The sequence below is a fragment of the Haliotis cracherodii genome, unplaced genomic scaffold (genome assembly GCF_022045235.1).
Source record: "Haliotis cracherodii isolate W230 unplaced genomic scaffold, xgHalCrac1.p SCAF_1, whole genome shotgun sequence".
In the NCBI taxonomy this organism is placed as follows: domain Eukaryota; kingdom Metazoa; phylum Mollusca; class Gastropoda; order Lepetellida; family Haliotidae; genus Haliotis; species Haliotis cracherodii.
This window is the reverse complement of record NW_027266264.1, coordinates 81,252,762-81,277,663: the sequence shown is the minus strand read 5'-3', so window position 1 is coordinate 81,277,663 and position 24,902 is coordinate 81,252,762. Positions and strand designations below refer to the sequence as shown.

At 41.3% G+C, this 24,902-nt stretch overlaps 1 protein-coding gene across 1 annotated transcript in view; it reads left to right on the top strand.

The window, feature by feature from the left end:
* Positions 1-20,142, top strand: part of LOC139444609 (homer protein homolog 2-like) — a 75,878-nt gene extending 55,736 nt beyond the window's left edge. Inside the window, 7 exon segments of the mRNA XM_071225556.1 lie at positions 3,464-3,640; positions 5,801-5,934; positions 7,016-7,172; positions 13,228-13,251; positions 13,253-13,354; positions 14,239-14,319; positions 18,478-20,142. Coding sequence (XP_071081657.1) covers positions 3,464-3,640; positions 5,801-5,934; positions 7,016-7,172; positions 13,228-13,251; positions 13,253-13,354; positions 14,239-14,319; positions 18,478-18,675 — 873 coding nt within the window. The 3' untranslated portion in view covers positions 18,676-20,142.
* The last annotated feature ends 4,760 nt before the right edge of the window (positions 20,143-24,902 follow it).

Here is a 24,902-nt window from a genome sequence, read left to right as displayed (position 1 = left end):
TACAATCTTTTGTATCATAACCAAATCTGAAAAATAGCTTTACAGGCCTCAAAGTTGCGACTGAAATAGTTGCCAAAGCGACGTAAATTTCTGTTTGTTTACTACAAAAAAAACCTGAGGTCGTCAAATGACTACCTTGAAAAAATATCTTGTGGCAAATGAATCTTATTGCTTCACATTAGTAGACAGAAGTAAATAACATGACATTTGCACGCCGTTTGCATTGCCAGTTTTTCCAATTGCATTATGGAACTTGTATGTCTGTGTCAATGAACATTTCAATAACTCCATGAAGCACTGCAAGAATTCTGTTACGCTAAGTAATTTTACTGTGTGCAGTGCATTGAGTTTGAACTTCTGACATGCCTAGACCTTTCTGTTTTACTGCAAAATACTTTTCTATCTTCACACAACAAAAAACAATCATAGCACTGAAAGTTGTGAGTGTAAACGATGATGACAGTAACTTTGGAAGTAGTAACAGTGATGGTTGATACTGTTTCGAGCTGATGGACACAAACAACATGGGGGAAAAAAACTCTGGTGACATTCAAAAGTAAATGAAAATTGTCTGCTGCGAAAAGACAATTAAACAAAGAATGTCTGATTCAGTATGCATGGCTAATATACGATTCCAAGACTAAAGCTATTGATGACTTGTACATATTATGATAGGAATTTGATTAAAATGCCTTTAAAAGATAATTTCAAATTTTGTTTGCTACCTACACTGTTGGCTTGACTTCTTGATTTTACCAGTGGGGACCTTGAAAAAGTATCTGTAGCCATATAGCTACTTGGTAAAAAACTTTGAGGCCTGCTTTTGAACTGTGGCTCTCCTTGTGGCTTCTCCCCTCCCCCTTACTGAAAAGCAGCTGGTCCACAAAATAAATTAAACATAAAAATAGCTATCTTTATTATGTCTCCTGCTAGTAATATAGACCCTCTAGGGTCACTTCAGTCTGATTATCCCTGTCAATAGTTGTGTAGTATATTATCCTGACTATACTGACACATGGTCCTTGGGTCACTTCAAGGTCCTAGGGTCAAGGGGCGGTCGGGTAGCCTAGTGGTTAAAGCGTTAGATCGTCACGCCGAAGACCCGGGTTCAATTCCCGACATGGGTACAATGTGTGAAGCCCATTTCTGGTGTCCCCCGCCGTGATATTGCTGGAATATTGCTAAAAGCGGCGTAAAACCACACACACTATACTGACACATGGTCCTAGGGTCACTTCAGTCTGATTATCCCTGTCGATAGTTGTATAGTATATTATCCTGACTATACTGACACATGGTCCTAGGGTCACTTCAGTCTGATTATCCCTGTCGATAGTTGTGTAGTATATTATCCTGACTATACTGACACATGGTCCTAGGGTCACTTCAGTCTGATTATCCCTGTCGATAGTTGTGTAGTATATTATCCTGACTATACTGACACATGGTCCTTGGGTCACTTCAGTCTGATTATCCCTGTCAATAGTTGAGTAGTATATTATCCTGACTATACTGACACATGGTCCTTGGGTCACTTCAAGGTCCTAGGGTCAAGGGGCGGTCGGGTAGCCTAGTGGTTAAAGCGTTAGCTCGTCATGCCGAAGACCCAGGTTCAATTCCCGACATGGGTACAATGTGTGAAGCCCATTTCTGGCGTCCCCCGCCGTGATATTGCTGGAATATTGCTAAAAGCGGCGTAAAACCACACTCACTATACTGACACATGGTCCTAGGGTCACTTCAGTCTGATTATCCCTGTCAATAGTTGTGTAGTATATTATCCTGACTATAATGACACATGGTCCTTGGGTCACTTCAAGGTCCTAGGGTCAAGGGGCGGTCGGGTAGCCTAGTGGTTAAAGCGTTAGCTCGTCACGCCGAAGACCCGGGTTCAATTCCCGACATGGGTACAATGTGTGAAGCCCATTTCTGGTGTCCCCCTTAGAAGCTCTGAGTGTACTTTTATTTTGGGAAACACGTCTAAATATGCTACAGGCGGCAGTTGCGCCACCAGAAGCCTAAGGCTGCAGGAACCATTCTTAAAGTGCATTTCATTCTCTTAGAAAATTGTAACCATTACAATGATTTTGCTAGAGACAAATGGCAACTGGATATTTTACCAAATTTTTACAATCTTTTGTATCATAACCAAATCTGAAAAATAGCTTTACAGGCCTCAAAGTTGCGACTGAAATAGTTGCCAAAGCGACGTAAATTTCTGTTTGTTTACTACAAAAAAATCTGAGGTCGTCAAATGACTACCTTGAAAAAATATCTTGTGGCAACTGAATCTTATTGCTTCACATTAGTAGACAGAAGTAAATAACATGACATTTGCACGCCGTTTGCATTGCCAGTTTTTCCAATTGCATTATGGAACTTGTATGTCTGTGTCAATGAACATTTCAATAACTCTATGAAGCACTGCAAGAATTCTGTTACGCTAAGTAATTTTACTGTGTGCAGTGCATCGAGTTTGAACTTCTGACATGCCTAGACCTTTCTGTTTTATTGCAAAATACTTTTCTATCTTCACACAACAAAAAACAATCATAGCACTGAAAGTTGTGAGTGTAAACGATGATGACAGTAACTTTGGAAGTAGTAACAGTGATGGTTGATACTGTTTCGAGCTGATGGACACAAACAACATGGGGGAAAAAAACTCTGGTGACATTCAAAAGTAAATGAAAATTGTCTGCTGCGAAAAGACAATTAAACAAAGAATGTCTGATTCAGTATGCATGGCTAATATACGATTCCAAGACTAAAGCTATTGATGACTTGTACATATTATGATAGGAATTTGATTAAAATGCCTTTAAAAGATAATTTCAAATTTTGTTTGCTACCTACACTATTGGCTTGACTTCTTGATTTTACCAGTGGCTACCTGGAAAAAGTATATGTAGCCATATAGCTACTTGGTAAAAAACTTTGAGGCCTGCTTTTGAACTGTGGCTCTCCTAGTGGCTTCTCCCCTCCCCCTTACTGAAAAGCAGCTGGTCCACAAAATAAATTAAACATAAAAATAGCTATCTTTATTATGTCTCCTGCTAGTAATATAGACCCTCTAGGGTCACTTCAGTCTGATTATCCCTGTCAATAGTTGTGTAGTATATTATCCTGACTATACTGACACATGGTCCTTGGGTCACTTCAAGGTCCTAGGGTCAAGGGGCGGTCGGGTAGCCTAGTGGTTAAAGCGTTAGATCGTCACGCCGAAGACCCGGGTTCAATTCCCGACATGGGTACAATGTGTGAAGCCCATTTCTGGTGTCCCCCGCCGTGATATTGCCGGAATATTGCTAAAAGCGGCGTAAAACCACACTCACTATACTGACACATGGTCCTGAGGGTCACTTCAGTCTGATTATCCCTGTCGATAGTTGTATAGTATATTATCCTGACTATACTGACACATGGTCCTAGGGTCACTTCAGTTGTTATGCCTGACTTTCAGTTCATTGAGAAGTTCAAGGAAATCAAGGACCTGACAAGAAGTGCTGTTCAGAATCAACTTCAGTCAGGAGGCTGTGAAGTCAACGGCACTGTCGACGCCAACAACTCCTCCCCACCACAACCGTCCCAACACCGCCAGTTCCTTCATCAGAGGACCAACAGCCTATCTTCATTACCGGTATGAGACCAAGTCATACAGTGGCCAGCCTACAGGGACCCATGGAGGGGCAGAACGGGACCCCAGACTTCCCCACACTCTCCACAGGGAGACAAGCATGGGTTACTGGGGACCTATACTTCCCCGTACTCCCCACAGGGAGACAAGCATGGGTTACTGGGGACCTATACTTCCCCGTACTCCCCACACTCTCCACAGGGAGACAAACATGGGTTACTGGAGACCTAGGCTTCCCCGTACTGCCCGCAGGGAGACAAGCATGGGTTACTGGGGACCTATACTTCCCTGTACTCCCCACAGGGTGACAAGCATGGGTTACTGGGGACCAAGACTTCCCTGGACCCCCCACAGGGTGACAATTATGTGTTACTGGGGACCAAGACTTCCCTGGACCCCCCACAGGGTGTTAAGCATGGGTTACTGGGGACCATGACTTCCCCGTACTCCCCACAGGGAGACAAGCATGGGTTACTGGGGACCTATACTTCCCCGTACTCCCCACACTCTCCACAGGGGGACAAACATGGGTTACTGGGGACCTATACTTCACCGTACTCCCCACAGGGAGACAAGCATGGGTTACTTCCCCGTACTCCCCACAGGGAGACAATCATGGGTTACTGGGTTACTGGGGACCTATACTTCCCCGTACTCCCCACAGGGTGACAAGCATGGGTTACTGGGGACCAAGACTTCCCTGGACCCCCGACAGGGTGACAAGCATGGGTTACTGGGGACCAAGACTTCCCTGGACCCCCCACAGGGTGACAAGCATGGGTTACTGGGGACATATACTTCCCTGTACTCCCCACAGGGAGACAAACATGGGTTACAGGGGACATATACCTCTCTGGACCCCCCACAGGCTGACAAGCATGTGTTACTGGGGACCAAGACTTCCCTGGACCCCCTACAGGGTGACAAGCATGGGTTCCTGGGGACCTATACACCCCCGAACATCCCACAGGGAAACAAGCATGGGGTACTTGGGACCTAGACTGACCATTTTCCTAAGACAGACCACAGCCCCTGAATCCCAAGGTACTCTCTCTGTAGGGAATCCATGACAGTATAGATCCCCAGCACCACATATTTGTCCCAGTGGGAATTTCAGTGTAGAATAGCTTCCCAGTGTCCCATGCTTGTCTCCCTGTGTGGATTGCAGTGTAGAATAGGTCCCCAGTATCCCATGCTCGTCTTGCTGTGGGGATTCCAGTGTAGAATACATCCCCAGTATCCCACGCATGTCTCCGTGTGGCGGGATTCCAGTGTAGAATAGGTCCCCAGTGCTCATGCTTGTCTCCCTGTGTGGATTGCAGTGTAGAATAGGTCCCCAGTATCCCATGCTCGTCTTGCTGTGGGGATTCCAGTGTAGAATACATCCCCAGTATCCCACGCATGTCTCCGTGTGGCGGGATTCCAGTGTAGAATAGGTCCCCAGTGCTCATGCTTGTCTCCCTGTGTGGATTCCAGTGTAGAATAGGTCCCTAGTACCCCATGCTTGTCACCCTGTTGGGATTCATGATCATGTCTTTGGTACATGGATTGATGACTACAACTTTGACATAGTCAAGGCATGATGACTGTTAGATTGACCTGATTTGTTGCTGGCCAAGTCATTAAACACAAAAGAGTCTCTCTACTTAAATAAAGACGAATTTATTTGTCCAGCAACAGGTGTCTGGGAAATTGATAGCTATTTTGTCAGTTGACCTAATCACGCACGGACAGTACTGTAACTCAGTTCCATGTTACAATAGTTAATTCAACTAAGGTTAAAAGAGTTGCTTCCCTTCCTTGTGTCTTTTAATCAATAGATGGCCATACAGCAGTAACATAAGTCTGATGAATATCTAATGATTAATTCCAGTTATGCCTTTCAGATAAATGGTATTCATTAAATGTACGAGAAGAAATTATTCTAATCTGAACAATAGGTACAATTTGTAAGGCACAAATTTATTAGTTTTATATAACCATTATTTGTGTAGTCATGGCTGTATTTTCTGTTAAATATTCAGAGTAGACAAAAACCCCTTCACTGAATATTCTGATGAAGAGTTGTTGTTTCTGTATTGAATGCTGAATATTCTTAGTTTTGGAAATAAGCTTTTCTGAGAAAGGAAGAGGTTGTTATTGGATGTATTGTGTATTTGGCAGCAGGGTGATGTGGGCAGCTTACGTGAGCGCCGGAACTCGTTCACCCAGGGCAGCAACAATCTTCCTCAAGCCAGTGCCACAGAGGCACAGCTCAAGTATGAAAATGACAGACTCAAACTTGCACTTGCTCAAAGGTGAGAGGGTCTCAGGCATCTGGGGACTAGTGTAATAAAAGGTGTTGGGTAGTCGAGTGGGGTAGCTGTGGCTGCGCACGGCTGACCCAGTTTCAAATCCCATATGGGTATGATATGAGAAGTGTCTTGTCCCCAGGTATGGCTAGGTGATTGCTAAAATTTGCATAATATTTAACTCTTGTTTTTTCTTCCTTTTTTGAACTTTTCATTCTCATATCTGTGGACAAAGTACACATACATAACACTGAAATGATGACGTTTACTTATAAACAAATAAAATATAATGAAGAAAAACAGACCAAATACCCAATACTTTGTGCAGTGATGATCTGGTGTTCACATCAATAGTTCCATCATTGTACCCCAGTTGGGCAGAAGAGGTCCCCAGTACCTGATGCTTAGTGAAAGTGAGGATCTGGTGGTAATGCTGTGTGCTCTGGCAGGTTTCGTGTCCTTGTACCCAACTTCATGCAATCTCATTAAAATCAGATCTTAGTTTTCGCTACCGTTAAACAAAGATCTGAGGACATCCCATTACGGGTCACGTCAGAACTACCTTTCGCGAATTTAGACCAACCAATGAAATGACCGACAAGAAATCAACATTAGCCAATCAGAAGGCAGCTTTCTCGAGCTTTACAACACTAGTTTCATCCTGGCGACTACGCTTTGAAACATATTTTGACGTATTCTCGATAAAAAAAAAATTAAAACTGATAAGAAGAATATTCTGGAATGGCTTATAGATGGCCTAGATTGTATGGATATGATCATAAAACCCGTAACTGTCGTTCGGAATACTCCGTGTTAAATATTTGGAGGTTGCATGATTAGAAAACACATTCCTATTGTCACTTTCATGATCTGGTAAGCAACGCTCTGATTGGTTGGATGAAAGGTGACGTGACCCTCAATGTGATGTCCTCAGATCTTTGTTTAGCAACAGCGAGAACTAAGATCTGATTTTAATGAGATTGGACTTCATGGATGGTTGATTATGCTATCAAGCTCTGATCTGCCCTGATCTGGCATGGATTGTATACAGGCTGTAGCTGTGAACTATCTGTGTTCGTTGTTTCAGTTCCAGTAATGCTAAGAAGTGGGAGGTGGAACTCCAGACCCTGAAGAACAACAACGCGCGTCTGACAGCAGCACTGCAGGAGAGCACCTCCAATGTGGAGGAATGGCAGAAACAGCTGGCAGCATACAGGGAGGACAACTCCGTCATGAAGAAGAAGGTGAGTTACCTCCCTTGGACTGATTCAGTTGCCAGGAACAATATTGACAGAAACATTGCACTCCTAACCATATTTGTATCAAGGGATGTGAAAAATCTCACTTTAGAACTGGTGTCAGAAAACACTTTTGTGTGTCTATCATAGTTTCTAGGGTGGTGGGACTGCTTGACAGCAGTAGAAACTAACATTTTTAGTCCACTAGTCCTTATAATGATAATATATAGCAACACCCTAAAAAATGGCAAATATCTACTAGTCCTTATGATACCTTAACTTTTGGGCAGTTTGGCAAGGACTATAGGACTAGTGCCAATTTCTCACCCTGCAGTTGATGATTTTTTTCATTCTCTCCTCTTTCCTATGATCTATCCCCACATTGGTACAATATGTAAATCCTGATGTTGATGCCCATCACATCATGGGCTTTGAATACACACTGTAATTCAGTAGTATGTTCATTTATGTGAGTGTGTACCATAGGGATTCTGAGTTTGAATTGGTCCCTAGCAACCGATGCTGGTCATAAGAAGTGACTTAATGGATCGGAAAGTCAGGCTCAGTGTCTTTGTACATGACAGACATACACTATCAGTGTGGAATGTTACTCAGCCTCTAGTACATGTACATTATCACAGCCTGTTTTAAATGCTGAAACCTGCATAAAACCTCGCTCACTCACTCGCTCACTCGCTCACTTGCTCTCTCACTCACTCACTCACTCACTCACTCACTCTACGTAATTCCATTTAGTATAGAATAATAAGGTAAATAAACAAATGTATTAACTCATACAATTACCATGAATTAAAGTAAATTGTACTTACAACTAGAGCAGGCATTTGATACAGATCATAGAGATCGATATTCATGAACTAAATATCGATCAATTATCAATAAATATTGGAGAAGTAACTGAGCAAATATGAAAAAAAAAGTAAAAGAAATCAACATATTGGCACTTTTATGCAGGGATTACTTTGTGGACATTCAAGATACAACTAAAAAAGTTACTTAACCTCTTTAGCAATTGACCTTATTGACAATTACAAGCCTGCTTTGGAAAATCTAAACTTTATTTCACTTCAATAGTTTAAGTAAGGTATTATTGATGACACAAATTGTATGTCGATAATCGTAAATATTTTTTCCCATCAATGATAATTCCGATTATCGATCTTTTTTGACAGCCCTACTTACAACATAATTCACATATAATGTATATGTGTAAAATATTAATAATAATCATTTGGCAGTGGACCCCTTCATCTGTAAACTAATATGGATTGACAGTAGGGTCTGTTTCTAAACATTTTTTTGTACCTTAAATCACATTGTATCTGTGACTTCCTCTTGTTAGCTCCTCCAGTGACAGTTGAGGTTATTGTGTGCATCAATAACCTGCTCACCTTGCATGTCAAAAACTATCTTGATTTAGCTACCCCTCCCTACCTACTTTGTGTGTCTTGTCAAGTAGCATGTTGTCACCAAGACAAGCAGTCCAACTTGGAGGAGACAATTATAAATGTTACACTTAGTTCTGAAAACGGAGACCTTATGTCCGTATAAGATCTCTTCTGAAAATGAATAAAAGCATTTGATCACGTATTAAGAAAATATAGCACTGACCAAAATATCATTCATTTTCCTCCTGCAGGGTGGGAGTATCAACACACTTCCACTTTCATTTTAATTTTAATTTATTGAGAATCTTGTTGAACATACCAGGTCAGGCAGGCTTTGCGTGTTCTTGTCAGTCTTGTGTTCACAGATGTAGAGGGAGGTAACTCCTGGCCGACTCCTGTGTGTTGTGTCTGTAATACCAGCCATTGCTCATCTGACTGATCTTGTTTAGTGTAGATAGTTCCCAGGAATGCCATACAAACACTGTTGCAAAATGAAATGTCAATGATTAGATACCATTATCATGTGTATTTTGTTTCATGGAAAGCAAGACATTTTTTCACTTTGCTTATACATCTTTTATAAAGACCAAAAACTTGACAGATGTCTACCATGAATGTTTCACAGTGATCGTTATCCTTGGCAGCATCAGACCCATATAGTGGGTTTCACCACTGTGTAAATATCTACAACTGCATCCCTGCATATTAAGCTCTGAGGTGTCTGAAGTACTCACAAAACACAACTCACTCACTAAACGCAACTCACTCGATAAACACGACACACTCACTAAACGCAACTCACTCAATAAACACGAGACACTCACTAAACGCAACTCACTACACAGAAGTCACTCATTAACACAACTCACTAAACACAATTCACTCAGTAACACAACACACAATTCACTCTTTAACACAACTCACTACACACAATTCACTCATTAACACAACACACAATTCACTCTTTAACACAACTCACTACACACAATTCACTCAGTAACACAACACACAATTCACTCTTTAACACAACTCACTACACACAATTCACTCAGTAACACAACACACAATTCACTCTTTAACACAACTCACTAAACACAATTCACTCATTAACAAAACTAAACACGATTCACTCATTAACACAACTAACGAACACAATTCATTCATAAACACAACTCACTACACACAATTCACTCATTAACACCACACACAATTCACTCATTAACACAACTCACAACACCCAATTCACTCATTTACACAACTCACTAAACACAATTCACTGATTAACACAACTCACTAAACACAATTCACTCATTAACACAACTCACAACACACAATTCACTCATTAACACAACTCACTCATTAAACAAGACGTACTCACTTAACTCACTAAACCTGACTCTAAAACACAAGTCAATAAACACAAGTCACGAAACACAACTCACTTGACTCACTCACTCACAGTAAGCTACCATGTAGAAGCGCCCAATCTGGTCAAGTACGGTTTACTTCTACAGGTGCTTATTGTCCTATTGATCTAACTAAGACCTGTCAAGGTACTCATGCCATCCACTCCGTCATATCTGTCACATGAAAGTATAATACCTGACAACGACAGCTACTTTACGCCTTCACGTCAGGATTACCATCCTTTGTAGTGTGGACTGGTGCATTGTGGGATATTGATCACTGGATATTGATTGGTCATCGTGGGCTGTGAGATCTCCCACATGCAAACACAACGACATCTCCATGTTGACATGCAACACTCAGCACAGTGTTTCCCAGCGTAAAGAATCAGGCTTTCTGAGAGTGACCCTCAATATTTGACAGATCAAGGATAATTACTTAATTACAGACCAAGATGCAAGTCTTATAAACGTCATTGATATTTCAGAAAAGACGTATCTTCGGTGGTGAAGGAATTAGGGCCACAATTTCAATAAAACTACAGGCAGTTAAACCCATAACTATTTTGAATGTATTTATCATGCAATAAGTGTAAAACATTGACATGGACAGTGACAAGATTGTATAATATCCACACTACAGATATCCTACAGGGTTTGTGTTAACAAGCTGTCTCTGTACAGTCTACAAATCATTTACATTCATGTATACACAGACATGCTCTCATGATGAAAACGGGGCGGTCGGGTAGCCTAGTGGTTAAAGCGTTTGCTCGTCACGCCGAAGACTCGGGTTCGATTCCCGACATGGGTACAGTGTGTGAAGCCTATTTCTGGTGTCACCCGCTGTGATAGTGCTGGAATATTGCTAAAAGCAGCGTAGCCATACTCATTCACTCACTCACTCTGATGAAACCTGGGAAAACATTTCACAAACCTGAAATCTTTAAGAAAATGGTTCAGTTTCCTTAGATCATGGTCAGAGTCCATGGTTTTAATATCTGCTAGAAATCAGGTTCGAATAGTTGCACTGTATGTTATGATGCAGGGCAGTAACAACACTACTCTGATTGCGTTCTCCAGTTGTACTGATGACGGAACAGTCACATCGGGCACTGTGCATCACAGACAGCATTGAAAATACATACAGGCAGAGTTAACACGCTGCAGTAGCTAGGTTCTAGCATTCCCGGGAAAGGTGCTAGCATTCCTAGGAAAGCAGGTCCTTTTATTTAGTTGTTAGTCAGTCCAAAGCTGGGAAAAACCTTCAAAATGTCCAAAGTAACAAAATCTGATATTTCCACAAAATTGTAAACATTTAGTATTTCCAAATATTGAAAATTGACAATCACCACAGGGTTACTTCCCCTTCTTGGAGACTGAGTGTGTTGACTATATTCTGATGAAGGGTTGACCCAGGGACAACACACCACACTCCTCGGACATGGCTTGTTTACTTCTCTCACACTGTCACACCGCCACACTGTCACACTACCACACACAACACACACAACACACAACACACATACCAGTCCCTCACTGCTCCAGCCACACAGATATGATGGTAAGTTCTGGGACAGTCAACAACATCTTGCATTTGTAAGAAGTAGTTCTTAAGACTTATTTTTTAACATTTTGATACCTTTGATATTTGTTTAAAATTGATGTTGAAGGGGTCAGATTGGTTGTATAATAATGTTTTATGTTTTATGCAATTTGATACAGTGGTTTGTTTGTTCATGTATTGTCCCTTAGACCTGACAAGATCAGTGTTTGTGTTAAAACCAGGAGCAGCATGCTCTATGTTGAGTCTCACATGATGATGCTAAGGTCAACCACATACTGACCACCGCCGTCATGTAGCTGAAATATTGCTGAGTGCAGCGGTAAACAACAAACACACAAGACATTCTTACAATTACAATTCAATTTTGTGATCAAACCTTTTCTGAAGAACTTCAAGGACCCTCAACAATATTTTTTGTTTTGAACCATATGCCAAGATATTTATTGCTACATGGTCTCTCCCATACAAGATATTGAAGGCATCTTGTGTCTATGTTAAACAAGGAAAGAAAAGTGATGCTATTGACAGACGTCCTTGACTAGATGTGATGCTATTGTGTACAGACACGTCCTTGGCTAGGCATGATGCTGTTTGATGCTATTGTGTACAGACACGTCTTTGGCTTGGTGTGATGCTGTTGTGTACAGACACGTTCTTGGCTAGGCGTGATGCTGTTTGATGGTATTGTGTACAGACCGACCTTGGCTTGGTGTGATGCTGTTGTGTACAGACACGTCTTTGGCTTGGTGTGATGCTGTTGTGTACAGACACGTTCTTGGCTAGGCGTGATGCTGTTTGATGGTATTGTGTACAGACCGACCTTGGCTTGATGTGATGCTGTTGTGTACAGACACGTCTTTGGCTTGGTGTGATGCTGTTGTGTACAGACACGTTCTTGGCTAGGCGTGATGCTGTTTGATGGTATTGTGTACAGACCGACCTTGGCTTGGTGTGATGCTGTTGTGTACAGACACGTCTTTGGCTTGGCATGATGCTGTTTGATGCTATTGTGTACAGACCGACCTTGGCTTGGTGTGATGCTGTTGTGTACAGACACGTTCTTGGCTTGGTTTGATGCTGTTGCGTACAGACACGTCCTTATCTAGGCATGATGCTGTTTGATGCTATTGTGTACAGACACTTCTTTGGCTTGGTGTGATGCTGTTGTGTACAGACACGTTCTTGGCTAGGCGTGATGCTGTTTGATGCTATTGTGTACAGACACGTCTTTGGCTTGGTGTGATGCTGTTGTGTACAGACACGTCCTTAGCTGGGCATGATGCTGTTTGATGCTATTGTGTACAGACATGTCCTTGGCTTGGTGTGATGCTGTTGTGTACAGACACGTCCTTAGCTAGGCATGATGCTGTTTGATGCTATTGTGTACAGACACGTCTTTGGCTTGGTGTGATGCTGTTGTGTACAGACACGTCCTTAGCTGGGCATGATGCTGTTTGATGCTATTGTGTACAGACATGTCCTTGGCTTGGTGTGATGCTGTTGTGTACAGACACATCCTTGGCTTGGTGTGATGCTATTTTGTACACACACGTCCTTGGCTAGGCAAGATGCTGTTTGATGTTATTTTGTACAGACACATCCCTGGCTCGATGTGATGCTGTTGTGTACAGACACGTCTTTGGCTAGGCAAGATGCTGTATGATGTTGTTGTGTTACAGGTGGCGGAGTTGGACCAGAAAGGCGGGTGGCGGTGCTGATGATCGGACGGAAGTCTTGGAAGAGGAAGTGCAGCAGATGCATGCGCAGGTCGATCAACTAAGGGGAGACAACTCTATTAAAGACGAGGTATGTAGACTTCATGAATTGAATTATTCACAGTCTAGTTAAAATGTCTTGCTATCATCAAACAAAGATCTGAGGACATCCCATTACATGTCACAGCAGAATAACCTTTCATCTCACTAATCAGAGCATCGCTTACCAGATTGGGAAAGTGACAGTTGGAATGTGTTTTCTAATCATGTAAACTCAAAAGGTTAACACAGGGTATTACAAACGACACTTACAGGCTGTACAAACAATTCTGTCAAAAACATCGTCTATTGCCCCCTTCAAAGGTATAAACATTTGAAACGGAAGAGACATTTCATATTCCATGTGAAGTACTGCCATACAACCTCGGCAATCTGTTAGACATTCCAGAATTTTTTTTTGTTCTGTATTCTAATTTTGAATCTATTGTTCAAAGATTGGTATGGAATGGAAGTCGCCAGTTTGAAACTATAATGTTTTTTGAAGCTTGAAATAGCTTATGTCGACTTCTTGTTAGACAATTAATTGGTCAGTCAAAGTTTGCAGAAGGTTGTTCAGACATGACCTGTAATGGGATGTCCTCAAGTCTTTGTTTAGCAGTAGCAAGAAGTAAGATCTGATTTTAATGAGGTTGATTTTATTCAGTGCTTACTTTTGTAACACCCAGACCACAACTATCATGTACTTGTTCTGTGTCACACACATAATTCTAAGTCTTTTAAGGAAGTCTTTTTTGTGAAAACACAATTTTGTATGCCACATAAACGACTCACTAATTGTTTTGAAAGTTACGCTTCAGTAAAAAGAAGTAAAAAAATTAGATATGGTTATAAAATAAAGAATCCGCACTGGTAAACTGTGACAATATTACGGATATTACTTTCTTCGCCTCCTACAAGATTTCCATTCATCCACAGGAGTTGGGAATACTCCGCCAACAGGTAGAGGATCTGTCCAATAAGGAGACCAACTCAACTGCCCTGCAGGCTCGTATACAGGTACGTGTAGTCGTAGAGAGACTTGTATACAGGTATGTGTAGTCGTAGGGAGACTTGTATACAGGTACGTGTAGTCATGGGGAAGCTTGTATACAGGTATGTGTAGTCGAAGGGAGGCTTGTTTACAGGTGTGTGTAGTCGTAGGGAGACTTGTATACAGGTATGTGTAGTCGTAGGGAGACTTGTATACAGGTATGTGTAGTCGTAGGGAGACTTGTATACAGGTATGTGTAGTCGTAGGGAGGCTTGTATACAGGTGTGTGTAGTCGTAGGGAGACTTATATACAGGTATGTGTAGTCATAGAGAGACTTGTATACAGGTATGTGTAGTCGTAGGGAGACTTGTATACAGGTATGTGTAGTCGTAGGGAGGCTTGTATACAGGTATGTGTAGTCATAGGGAGGCTTGTATACAGGTACATGTAGTCATAGGGAGACTTGTATACAGGTATGTGTAGTCGTAGGGAGGCTTGTATACAGGTATGTGTAGTCGTAGGGAGGCTTGTATACAGGTATGTGTAGTCGTAGGGAGACTTGTATACAGGTATGTGTAGTCGTAGGGAGACTTGTATACAGGTATGTGTAGTCGTAGGGAGGCTTGTATACAGGTATGTGTAGTCGTAGGGAGGCTTGTATACAGGTATGTGTAGTCATAGGGAGGCTTGTATACAGGTACATGTAGTCATAGGGAGACTTGTATACAGGTATGTGTAGTCGTAGGGAGGCTTGTATACAGGTATGTGTAGTCGTAGGGAGGCTTGTATACAGGTATGTGTAGTCGTAGGGAGACTTGTATACAGGTATGTGTAGTCGTAGGGAGACTTGTATACAGGTATGTGTAGTCGTAGGGAGGCTTGTATACAGGTATGTGTAGTCGTAGGGAGACTTGTATACAGGTATGTGTAGTCGTAGGGAGACTTGTATACAGGTATGTGTAGTCGTAGGGAGACTTGTATACAGGTATGTGTAGTCGTAGGGAGGCTTGTATACAGGTGTGTGTAGTCGTAGGGAGACTTATTTACAGGTATGTGTAGTCATAGAGAGACTTGTATACAGGTATGTGTAGTCGTAGGGAGACTTGTATACAGGTATGTGTAGTCGTAGGGAGGCTTGTATACAGGTGCGTGTAGTCATAGGGAGACTTGTATACAGGTGTGTGTAGTCGTAGGGAGACTTGTATACAGGTATGTGTAGTCGTAGGGAGACTTGTATACAGGTATGTGTAGTCGTAGGGAGACTTGTATACAGGTGTGTGTAGTCGTAGGGAGACTTGTATACAGGTGTGTGTAGTCGTAGAGAGACTTGTATACAGGTGCGTGTAGTCATAGGGAGGCTTGTATACAGGTATGTGTAGTCGTAGGGAGGCTTGTTTACAGGTATGTGTAGTCGTAGGTAAGCTTGTATACAGGTACGTGTAGTCATAGGGAGGCTTGTATACGGGTGCGTGTAGTCATAGGGAGGCTTGTATACAGGTATGTGTAGTCGTAGGTAAGCTTGTATACAGGTATGTGTAGTCGTAGGGAGACTTGTATACAGGTATGTGTAGTCGTAGGGAGACTTGTATACAGGTATGTGTAGTCATAGGGAGGCTTGTATACAGGTGCGTGTAGTCGTAGGGAGACTTGTATACAGGTGTGTGTAGTCGTAGGGAGACTTGTATACAGGTATGTGTAGTCGTAGGGAGACTTGTATACAGGTGCGTGTAGTCATAGGGAGGCTTGTATACAGGTATGTGTAGTCGTAGGGAGACTTATATACAGGTATGTGTAGTCATAGAGAGACTTGTATACAGGTATGTGTAGTCGTAGGGAGACTTGTATACAGGTATGTGTAGTCGTAGGGAGGCTTGTATACAGGTGCGTGTAGTCATAGGGAGACTTGTATACAGGTGTGTGTAGTCGTAGGGAGACTTGTATACAGGTATGTGTAGTCGTAGGGAGACTTGTATACAGGTATGTGTAGTCGTAGGGAGACTTGTATACAGGTGTGTGTAGTCGTAGGGAGACTTGTATACAGGTGTGTGTAGTCGTAGAGAGACTTGTATACAGGTGCGTGTAGTCATAGGGAGGCTTGTATACAGGTATGTGTAGTCGTAGGGAGGCTTGTTTACAGGTATGTGTAGTCGTAGGTAAGCTTGTATACAGGTACGTGTAGTCATAGGGAGGCTTGTATACGGGTGCGTGTAGTCATAGGGAGGCTTGTATACAGGTATGTGTAGTCGTAGGTAAGCTTGTATACAGGTATGTGTAGTCGTAGGGAGACTTGTATACAGGTATGTGTAGTCGTAGGGAGACTTGTATACAGGTATGTGTAGTCATAGGGAGGCTTGTATACAGGTGCGTGTAGTCGTAGGGAGACTTGTATACAGGTGTGTGTAGTCGTAGGGAGACTTGTATACAGGTATGTGTAGTCGTAGGGAGACTTGTATACAGGTGCGTGTAGTCATAGGGAGGCTTGTATACAGGTATGTGTAGTCGTAGGGAAGCTTGTATACAGGTGCGTGTAGTCGTAGAGAGACTTGTATACAGGTGCGTGTAGTCATAGGGAAGCTTGTATACAGGTACATGTAGTCATAGGGAAGCTTGTATACAGGTACGTGTAGTCGTAGAGAGACTTGTATACAGGTATGTGTAGTCATAGGGAAGCTTGTATACAGGTGCGTGTAGTCGTAGAGAGACTTGTATACAGGTATGTGTAGTCATAGGGAAGCTTGTATACAGGTACGTGTAGTCGTAGGGAGACTTGTATACAGGTGCGTGTAGTCATAGGGAGACTTGTATACAGGTATGTGTAGTCATAGGGAAGCTTGTATACAGGTACGTGTAGTCGTAGGGAGACTTGTATACAGGTGCGTGTAGTCATAGGGAGACTTGTATACAGGTATGTGTAGTCATAGGGAGGCTTGTATACAGGTATGTGTAGTCATAGGGAAGCTTGTATACAGGTATGTGTAGTCATAGGGAAGCTTGTATACAGGTACGTGTAGTCGTAGAGAGACTTGTATACAGGTATGTGTAGTCATAGGGAAGCTTGTATACAGGTATGTGTAGTCATAGGGAGGCTTGTATACAGGTATGTGTAGTCATAGGGAAGCTTGTATACAGGTACGTGTAGTCGTAGAGAGACTTGTATACAGGTATGTGTAGTCATAGGGAAGCTTGTATACAGGTATGTGTAGTCATAGGGAGGCTTGTATACAGGTATGTGTAGTCATAGGGAAGCTTGTATACAGGTACGTGTAGTCGTAGAGAGACTTGTATACAGGTATGTGTAGTCATAGGGAAGCTTGTATACAGGTATGTGTAGTCATAGGGAGGCTTGTATACAGGTATGTGTAGTCATAGGGAGGCTTGTATACAGGTATGTGTAGTCGTAGAGAGACTTGTATACAGGTATGTGTAGTCGTAGAGAGACTTGTATACAGGTATGTGTAGTCATAGGGAGGCTTGTATACAGGTACATGTAGTCGGAGGGAGGCCTTGTACTTAACAATATAACTCAATGGGCCTTCATTTAACACTGATAGCACACAGGTGGTTCTGGAGATGGTATGATGTTCTGGCTGGGCTAGTGTATGGTTATACTCTGCCTTGGTGAGTCTTGTGTGATCTTTGTGTACTTTAACTGGATCTGTGATTCGACTTATGTTGCTTGCAATCAATTCACAGGAAACGGAACTCACAGTATCTTACTTTGAGCATTCTCTTGGGTTATGCAATTCCTGCTACCCAGGTCCTTGCGCTCAGCCAATAGACCCACTCAGGTCCTAGCACTCAGCTATAGACCAACTCAGGTCCTAGCACTAAGCCATAGACCAACACAGCCATAGACCCACTCAGGTCCTAGCACTCAGTCATAGACCCACTCCGGTCCTAGCACTCAGCCATAGACCAACACAGTCATAGACCCTCTCAGGTCCTAGCACTCAGTCATAGACCCACTCAGGTCCTAGCACTCAGCCATAGACCCACTCAGGTCCTAGCACTCAGTCATAGACCCACTCAGGTCCTAGCACTCAGCCATAGACCCACTAAGGTCCTAGCACTCAGTCATAGACCCACTCAGGGCCTCGCAGTCAGCCAATAGACCCACTCAAATCTTAGGTCTTGTGTATTCTCCAGTATTCTGAACTCGAGTCCTGTGCATTGTTTTCAACAGAACCTGGAGGAGGAGAACCACAGCCTGTCCCTGAAGGTCCAGGACCTGCAGAGACTTCTGAACAACACCAAGGTCAACCAGGACTCAGACTCCAGGGAACTCCTTTCAGTACAAAATCAGCTGGGAAATAAAATCACAGAGCTGTATGAGCTCCATGAACAAATAGTCTCTATAGTGAAGAAAGAGTCGACCAGCTAGCCATGGGCCTGTTGGGCACTCTCATTGTACAGTGGTGTGGCCTTCTTCTTCCGGCAGAAACAGGGCTTACATGTTCTGCTGAAGTTCATTTTACTGATCAACTGTTAATAGGTTTTATCATACATAGGTGGAGCCCTCCATGTTTGTCACCTGAACTCCTTGAACGTGTTCACGGTGAACTCCACAGGAATATGTTCAGAGGGTTATGTTTTCATGGGTTTTATAAAGGGAGGTGCATTTCATATTGTTTCAACAAAGTTAAATGTGTCCACGATGAAGTATATTGGAATATGATCTGAGGCTCATTGTTTTAAGGTTGTAAATAATTTTGAAACAAGATGGTTGTGCAAACTATGTTATACTTGTCATTATTAATACATTATTCTATTCATGTTAATTATTACCTCATTCAGTTTATGAATCAGTTTTGTTTTTAAACTTTGTTTTCAAAAGACGTTTTCTGCTTTGTGACATATAGTTGAAATCCATGATGCTTTTTTATTTTTTCTGAAGTATGGTCTGAAACAAAAATTACTCTTGTGTTCCAAAGGGTTGTTTCCTAGACAGGAGATTCTACTTAACATGTGGGAATGTTCACTAAGTAAATATATTTTCTTTCAAATAGATAGCCATGTTCAGTATGTGTGGGTTCCGAGGGGGAATAGATTGTACATGCTGGTGTGTGTATCAGGAACAGTGGGGGCACTGTTCATTCACACCGGTTGTTGGCCTGGTGTATTTCTGTATTCTAGTATGTGTCTATGTGCCATAGTAATGAATAGTTTACCATATTTTATGAGAAACATTGGCCTGGGGAAAGCATCCCTTAGCCACTAAGATAATCCGGTGTGGGTTTCAAATCCTGAATTCACTCTTATTGGGACTGTTGGTCTGTCAGCACAATGCCTGTGTCTTTGAACAAAGTGGTAAACATATGTCTGACGTGTGACAGTATGGACTTTCAAGCTGGCATACCATGCTGGGACAGTTTAAAAACTTTTCAAAGTGATGCGGTAGACCCTCTGTCTCACAAGGCATGGGGACAATGTATGAAGACCTTTTCTGGTGTCCCCACTGTGATATTGCTGGAATATTGCTAAAAGTGGCATAAATCCAGACTCACTCACTCATTCACTTCTCACAATGCTGAAGCTCTGGGTTGGTTATGTTTATGAGTAAAATGGATGAGACAGTGACAGGACTGTTTGACAAATCCACTGGTCAAGTGTACAATGTTATGAATCTCTATCATCAAGGGCCAGCTTGCAAGGCAGTGACCACACAACTATGGTGACCAAGCATGTTTGCATGGGAAGTCTTGTTTGTTAATGACTTAGTTTCTTCCAACAAAAATCTGATGTTGTCTTGATGGGAGAGGACTGTCAAACTGTCACTTCGGTATCAATGAACATTTAATTGTCTGCCATTAGTTTTCTTGGATTTTGTGTGTACCCCAAACTGCCATGAACTGTGACTGTTATCCAAGACAGTGGGAATTATATTGTAGGTTAACATCTGAAGTATAATTTATGGCTTAGCCTCACGTTACCCTACCCTACCTAATTGTTAATAATGTTATGTTCAGTGATGCTATATCTTACACTTAAGCTGTTGCAAAATTATGTAACAATGTTAAGTATTTTACATATCCTCTCTTTAGAGAGAGTTTCTTTTATACATATGTTACGTTGATCTGTAATATGACTGTCAATGGCACTATGATGGGACCATGAAGATTCAGTTAATAAATCTACTCCTCCATAGTCCTGAACATCCACATTGTCCTACCTGGTAGTTGGTGTGGGGACATTGGTTGAGGTCTCAGTGTTGGGGCTAACAGGGACAACAGTTAGAGGCAAACAAATCTTACACCTGTATTGGATTACCAGCAGGTACATCCTGTAGATCGACTCTATGGAGATGTAGGTTTGCTGCACCAACATATTTAATAAGCCTTGGGGACCTGGAAGGGGGTGTTTGAGCACTGATGCCCTGAAAGGGAATCTGTCATCACTGAAGGTCTTAAAGAAGATCTTTGAGCACTTATGGCCTTTAAAGAAATCTCTAAACAGAGGGCCTTAATGGGGTGTTTGAGCACTTATGGCCTTAAATGAGATCTTTGAACACTGAGGGCCTTAAAGGGGGTGTTTGAGCACTTATGGCTTTAAAGGACATCTTTGAACACTGAGGGCCTTAAAGAGGGTGTTCGAGCACTTATGGCCTTAAAGGACATCTTTGAACACTGAGGGCATTAAAGGGGGTGTTTTGGCACTGATGGACTTAAAGGAGATCTTTCAGTACTTCGGACCGAAAGGACTGATGGCCTAAGAGGGAGGATGGCATACTGTTCATGAAATAAACTCTTTTCCAAGCCGGCCCATGCATGAGGAAGTTTGCCCTTGAACAGATTAACACAACTCTGAACTTCATCCTGACCCATAACTGATTCAGATGTGAGCTTTGTTATAAGACAAGTAATAAGTCTTTGTTTACACAAGACGTTTATTTTCTGGAGTTTTCAATAAGAATGTCATACAGAATGATTGTTGTGATTTGTTTGAGATGATGAGAGTGGATACTTTGTAGTCCCTGCAGCTGTAGAGGGTTGTAGCATCATTGCACCTATGTGTCGCAGTGTTAAATACTCATACAGTTGATATTAGTCTCCAAGCATGTTGCTTGATCCAGTTTGAGTCACACTTACACACCACATTGTGACCAGCTTAAAACAGATTCAACCTGAGCTGAATGCAATATTTCATTAACAATAGAAATTTATTATGATGTTTTCTCATGAAATATTTTGATAGAATCGCCTTCTACTGGCTTTAGTTTGTAAAGATCTGACGATTTCTTTCAAAGCAATGTCATGAAACTACAGAACTGATCCTCAAGAGAACAATTACCTTATATAGGACAAGTTATTATTTATTTTTGTCTTGTTTTCTACTTAATCAGTATTGTCATATACTGTATCAATACTTACCTTAGTATTTAATTGTGTGTGAGCTCATTAACTCAGGTAGGCATTGACGGAGATACACATTGTTTTGGCAGTATTCCGGAGGCTGTGGGCGGGAGGAGAGCTGAGATATCATTGTGTCATATATAGTATCTATTTTTGTAATTCCATTTGATGATAATAACATATTATGTATTATTTTTTATTATCAAAATGAAAATGTGTAATCAAACTATGTTTGTGTTCATTGTTAGATTGGAACAAAATACCAGTTGTAATCCTCTTTAGCCAGACCCATTTGTAAATTGGTCTATACATCGAGGAAAATGTGCCAAAATAATGGGTCAGGTGTGCAGAGAAAATATTAAGACTGAAAAAAGCGTACTAATTGAGGAAATTTAATATGAATATGAATATTTTGAAATGTCCTGGTGAAAGTTTTTTTGGAGGTGTTTTTTCTCTCCTGTAAGGTACTGAAGTGTTGTTAAAACTAGACTGCGAACATTTAGTGTGTCATAATACACAGAGCACTGCACCTTGACTTTCAAAACTTTATCTTCATTAGCCTTCTCCATTAAACAAGGACCTCTTGTGGCCTGTATTGTAAGTATTTCGTGCACTGACTTCTTCACATGTATTACTGTGCCAGCATATAGATTGGGCTGGAAACTGGGCCACGGGACGCCCTTGCAGTATCAGTCGAATTAATCATGACAGACTATCACTGATCATAGTGCAAACATCAGCCTGCTACAAGAGGCCTTGAGTATAGGAGTCTGGCTTGATACTGAATATCGTTGCGTCACGTGTAACATTTTTTTCATAATCATATTATATAATTATTTTGTCATATCAATATTAGCCTATACTCTCAACATTTGAGCCTTATACAGGTCACCTAACAAGTACTCAACTATCGTACAGTAATATTCACCTCCCTCTTGTTTCTGTATGTTTATATAGGCGTCATAGTCAGATGACCTTAGTAACTGTGTATTTGTGACAATACCGGTTTATATATGATGCCAGGTAACACAATGTAACAATCACTATGTGAATATACCTGATTACATCTAGGCCACTCTTTTTTTATTTTGTTTCACAGATTTATTCCAGCTTTTTGACAAAATTTTCGGTCAAAATGAAAATAAAGAGTTATGTCAATAATATATTTATTTATATAAAAGTCATTCTCCCATGGAGTTAAAACTGCAGCTGGCTTCCTGAATCACTGATAGTGATGTAGACATGAAATTTATATACAACTTTTTATTTTTTATATGAAGGTCTATATTACTAGCAGGAAACAATAAAATAAATATATTTTTGTTTCATTTATTTCTTTTCCAGCTGCTTTTCAGTAGGGGCGGCAGGCTTGTGAGACAAAAATAAAAAATGTGTGGCCCTATATTGTGTCAGGTAACACAATGTAACACTCAATATGGGAATATATACCTGTTTATATCTATGTCATGCCAGGTGACAATGTAACAATCAATATGTGAACATACCTGATTACATCAAGGTTGTGTCATGTGACAATGTGCCCTCCTCTGAACATGTCCAACGTCTACTCAGGAGGGAAGTGAATAATTTCGCCTTTAAGCCAGCCAAGTGGTTGAGATGGCTAAGTAGTATAAGTGCTTGTCACATCCAGGTTAAGTCCGTTACCAGCCCCATGCTGTCATAATGCCGTCATGTGGGCGACAGTGATGGAAATTCCTACCTTGAATCATGGTGTAGATCAGTGGTCTTTTCTGTTGTATTAAGACCTGTTTCGTTATTAGTCATGTGGCTACATGTTACAGTATGCCAAGTCCTGTACTCGCTGACTTGGTTGATGCATGTCATCGATCCCAACTGCGTGGATCGATGCTCATGATGTCAATCACTGGATTGTCTGGTCCAGACTCGATTATTTACAGACCGCCGTCATATAGCTGGAATATTGCTGAGTGCAGCGTAAAACAACAAACAAACAAACAAACAAACAAAACTGTCATGTTGTGCTACGAGCTTCATACAACATGACACATGTTGTCATGTCTAGTCACAATTGTCATCAACTGGTCCACTTCAGCTTTGGCGGACTATTTTAGCTTTTTCTTTTACGAAAAATGTATTTGTCTGTTGATACGCCCCCTTTTGTACCCAGCAATCTTAATATGAATGCCATACATGTGTACATTCTGTAACTCTGAGATGGTAAAATACAAGCCTCAGCCTGAAGGTGTTGAATTGGTTACAAAAACAGTTTGTCACAAATAAACCTTCCAGTCTGCCTTCTTCATATGGACATTGTGAACACTCCACTTAGTAGGGAAGCCTGTCCTGCTTGTTTTCAAACTTTCCTTTCCCATCGAGCTACGCAAGTAACAAATGAATCAGGGCTGGTCTATCATTCTTTGATCACTATGAGCAAGGTTAGAACTTAACTCAAAAGCTTTACAAGCCTGGGTAAAGGTGAACTTATCCTTGTAATGTTAAAATGGGGACATTTGCACAGTATTGTGTACTAGCCAAGGGCTAGCCTTAAGTTCTAACCCTGATGAGGCGGCCTCTAAATGGAAAAAGAAGTACCATTTTGTAATCAGGGATTTATGGTTTCTCTGGAAAGTAGGATATCATTTTTACAACAAAAGGAACAGAATAACTGTCATTAATAATAATAAAGTTTAGTTTTAGATTTCACAGACTTATGGTGTTCCCTAGTATAATGGAATATAACTCAATTGCTAGGAATTAAATACTTCCAAAATGAAAATCTTTTATTTGTGCATTTTTAACTATTTTGAAATCATTATGAAGTTCACGTCTATAATATTTGTCTGTTTTTTAGATGGGAAACTTTGTTTTAAAAAAATAATCTGTATTCAGAGACTGAATCAACTTGAATGTCACCACCATTTCCCCGCACATAAACATCACTAACTGTGGTACTCACGCTGCATCGGCAGGAGAGGAACTCTCGCTATAGAACAAAATATATTTTTTCTAAACAAACATTTACTCTTTTACACACGCACCAGTCAGCATTATAGAGGTGTATGAAAAACACATATTGACAATACATCGGATGAATGTATTGTTTATATACATGTTAGTACACTGTGTCCACACACAAAATTCAAAAAGGGTCATTAACATGTGTATGTGATTCCACTAGAATGCTATGTTGGGGCACAGCCTTCACCTGGGATGCATGCTGAATCAAGTGACAACTAATTCACAGAGTATTATGTTTTCTCGAACACAAGCCTTCATC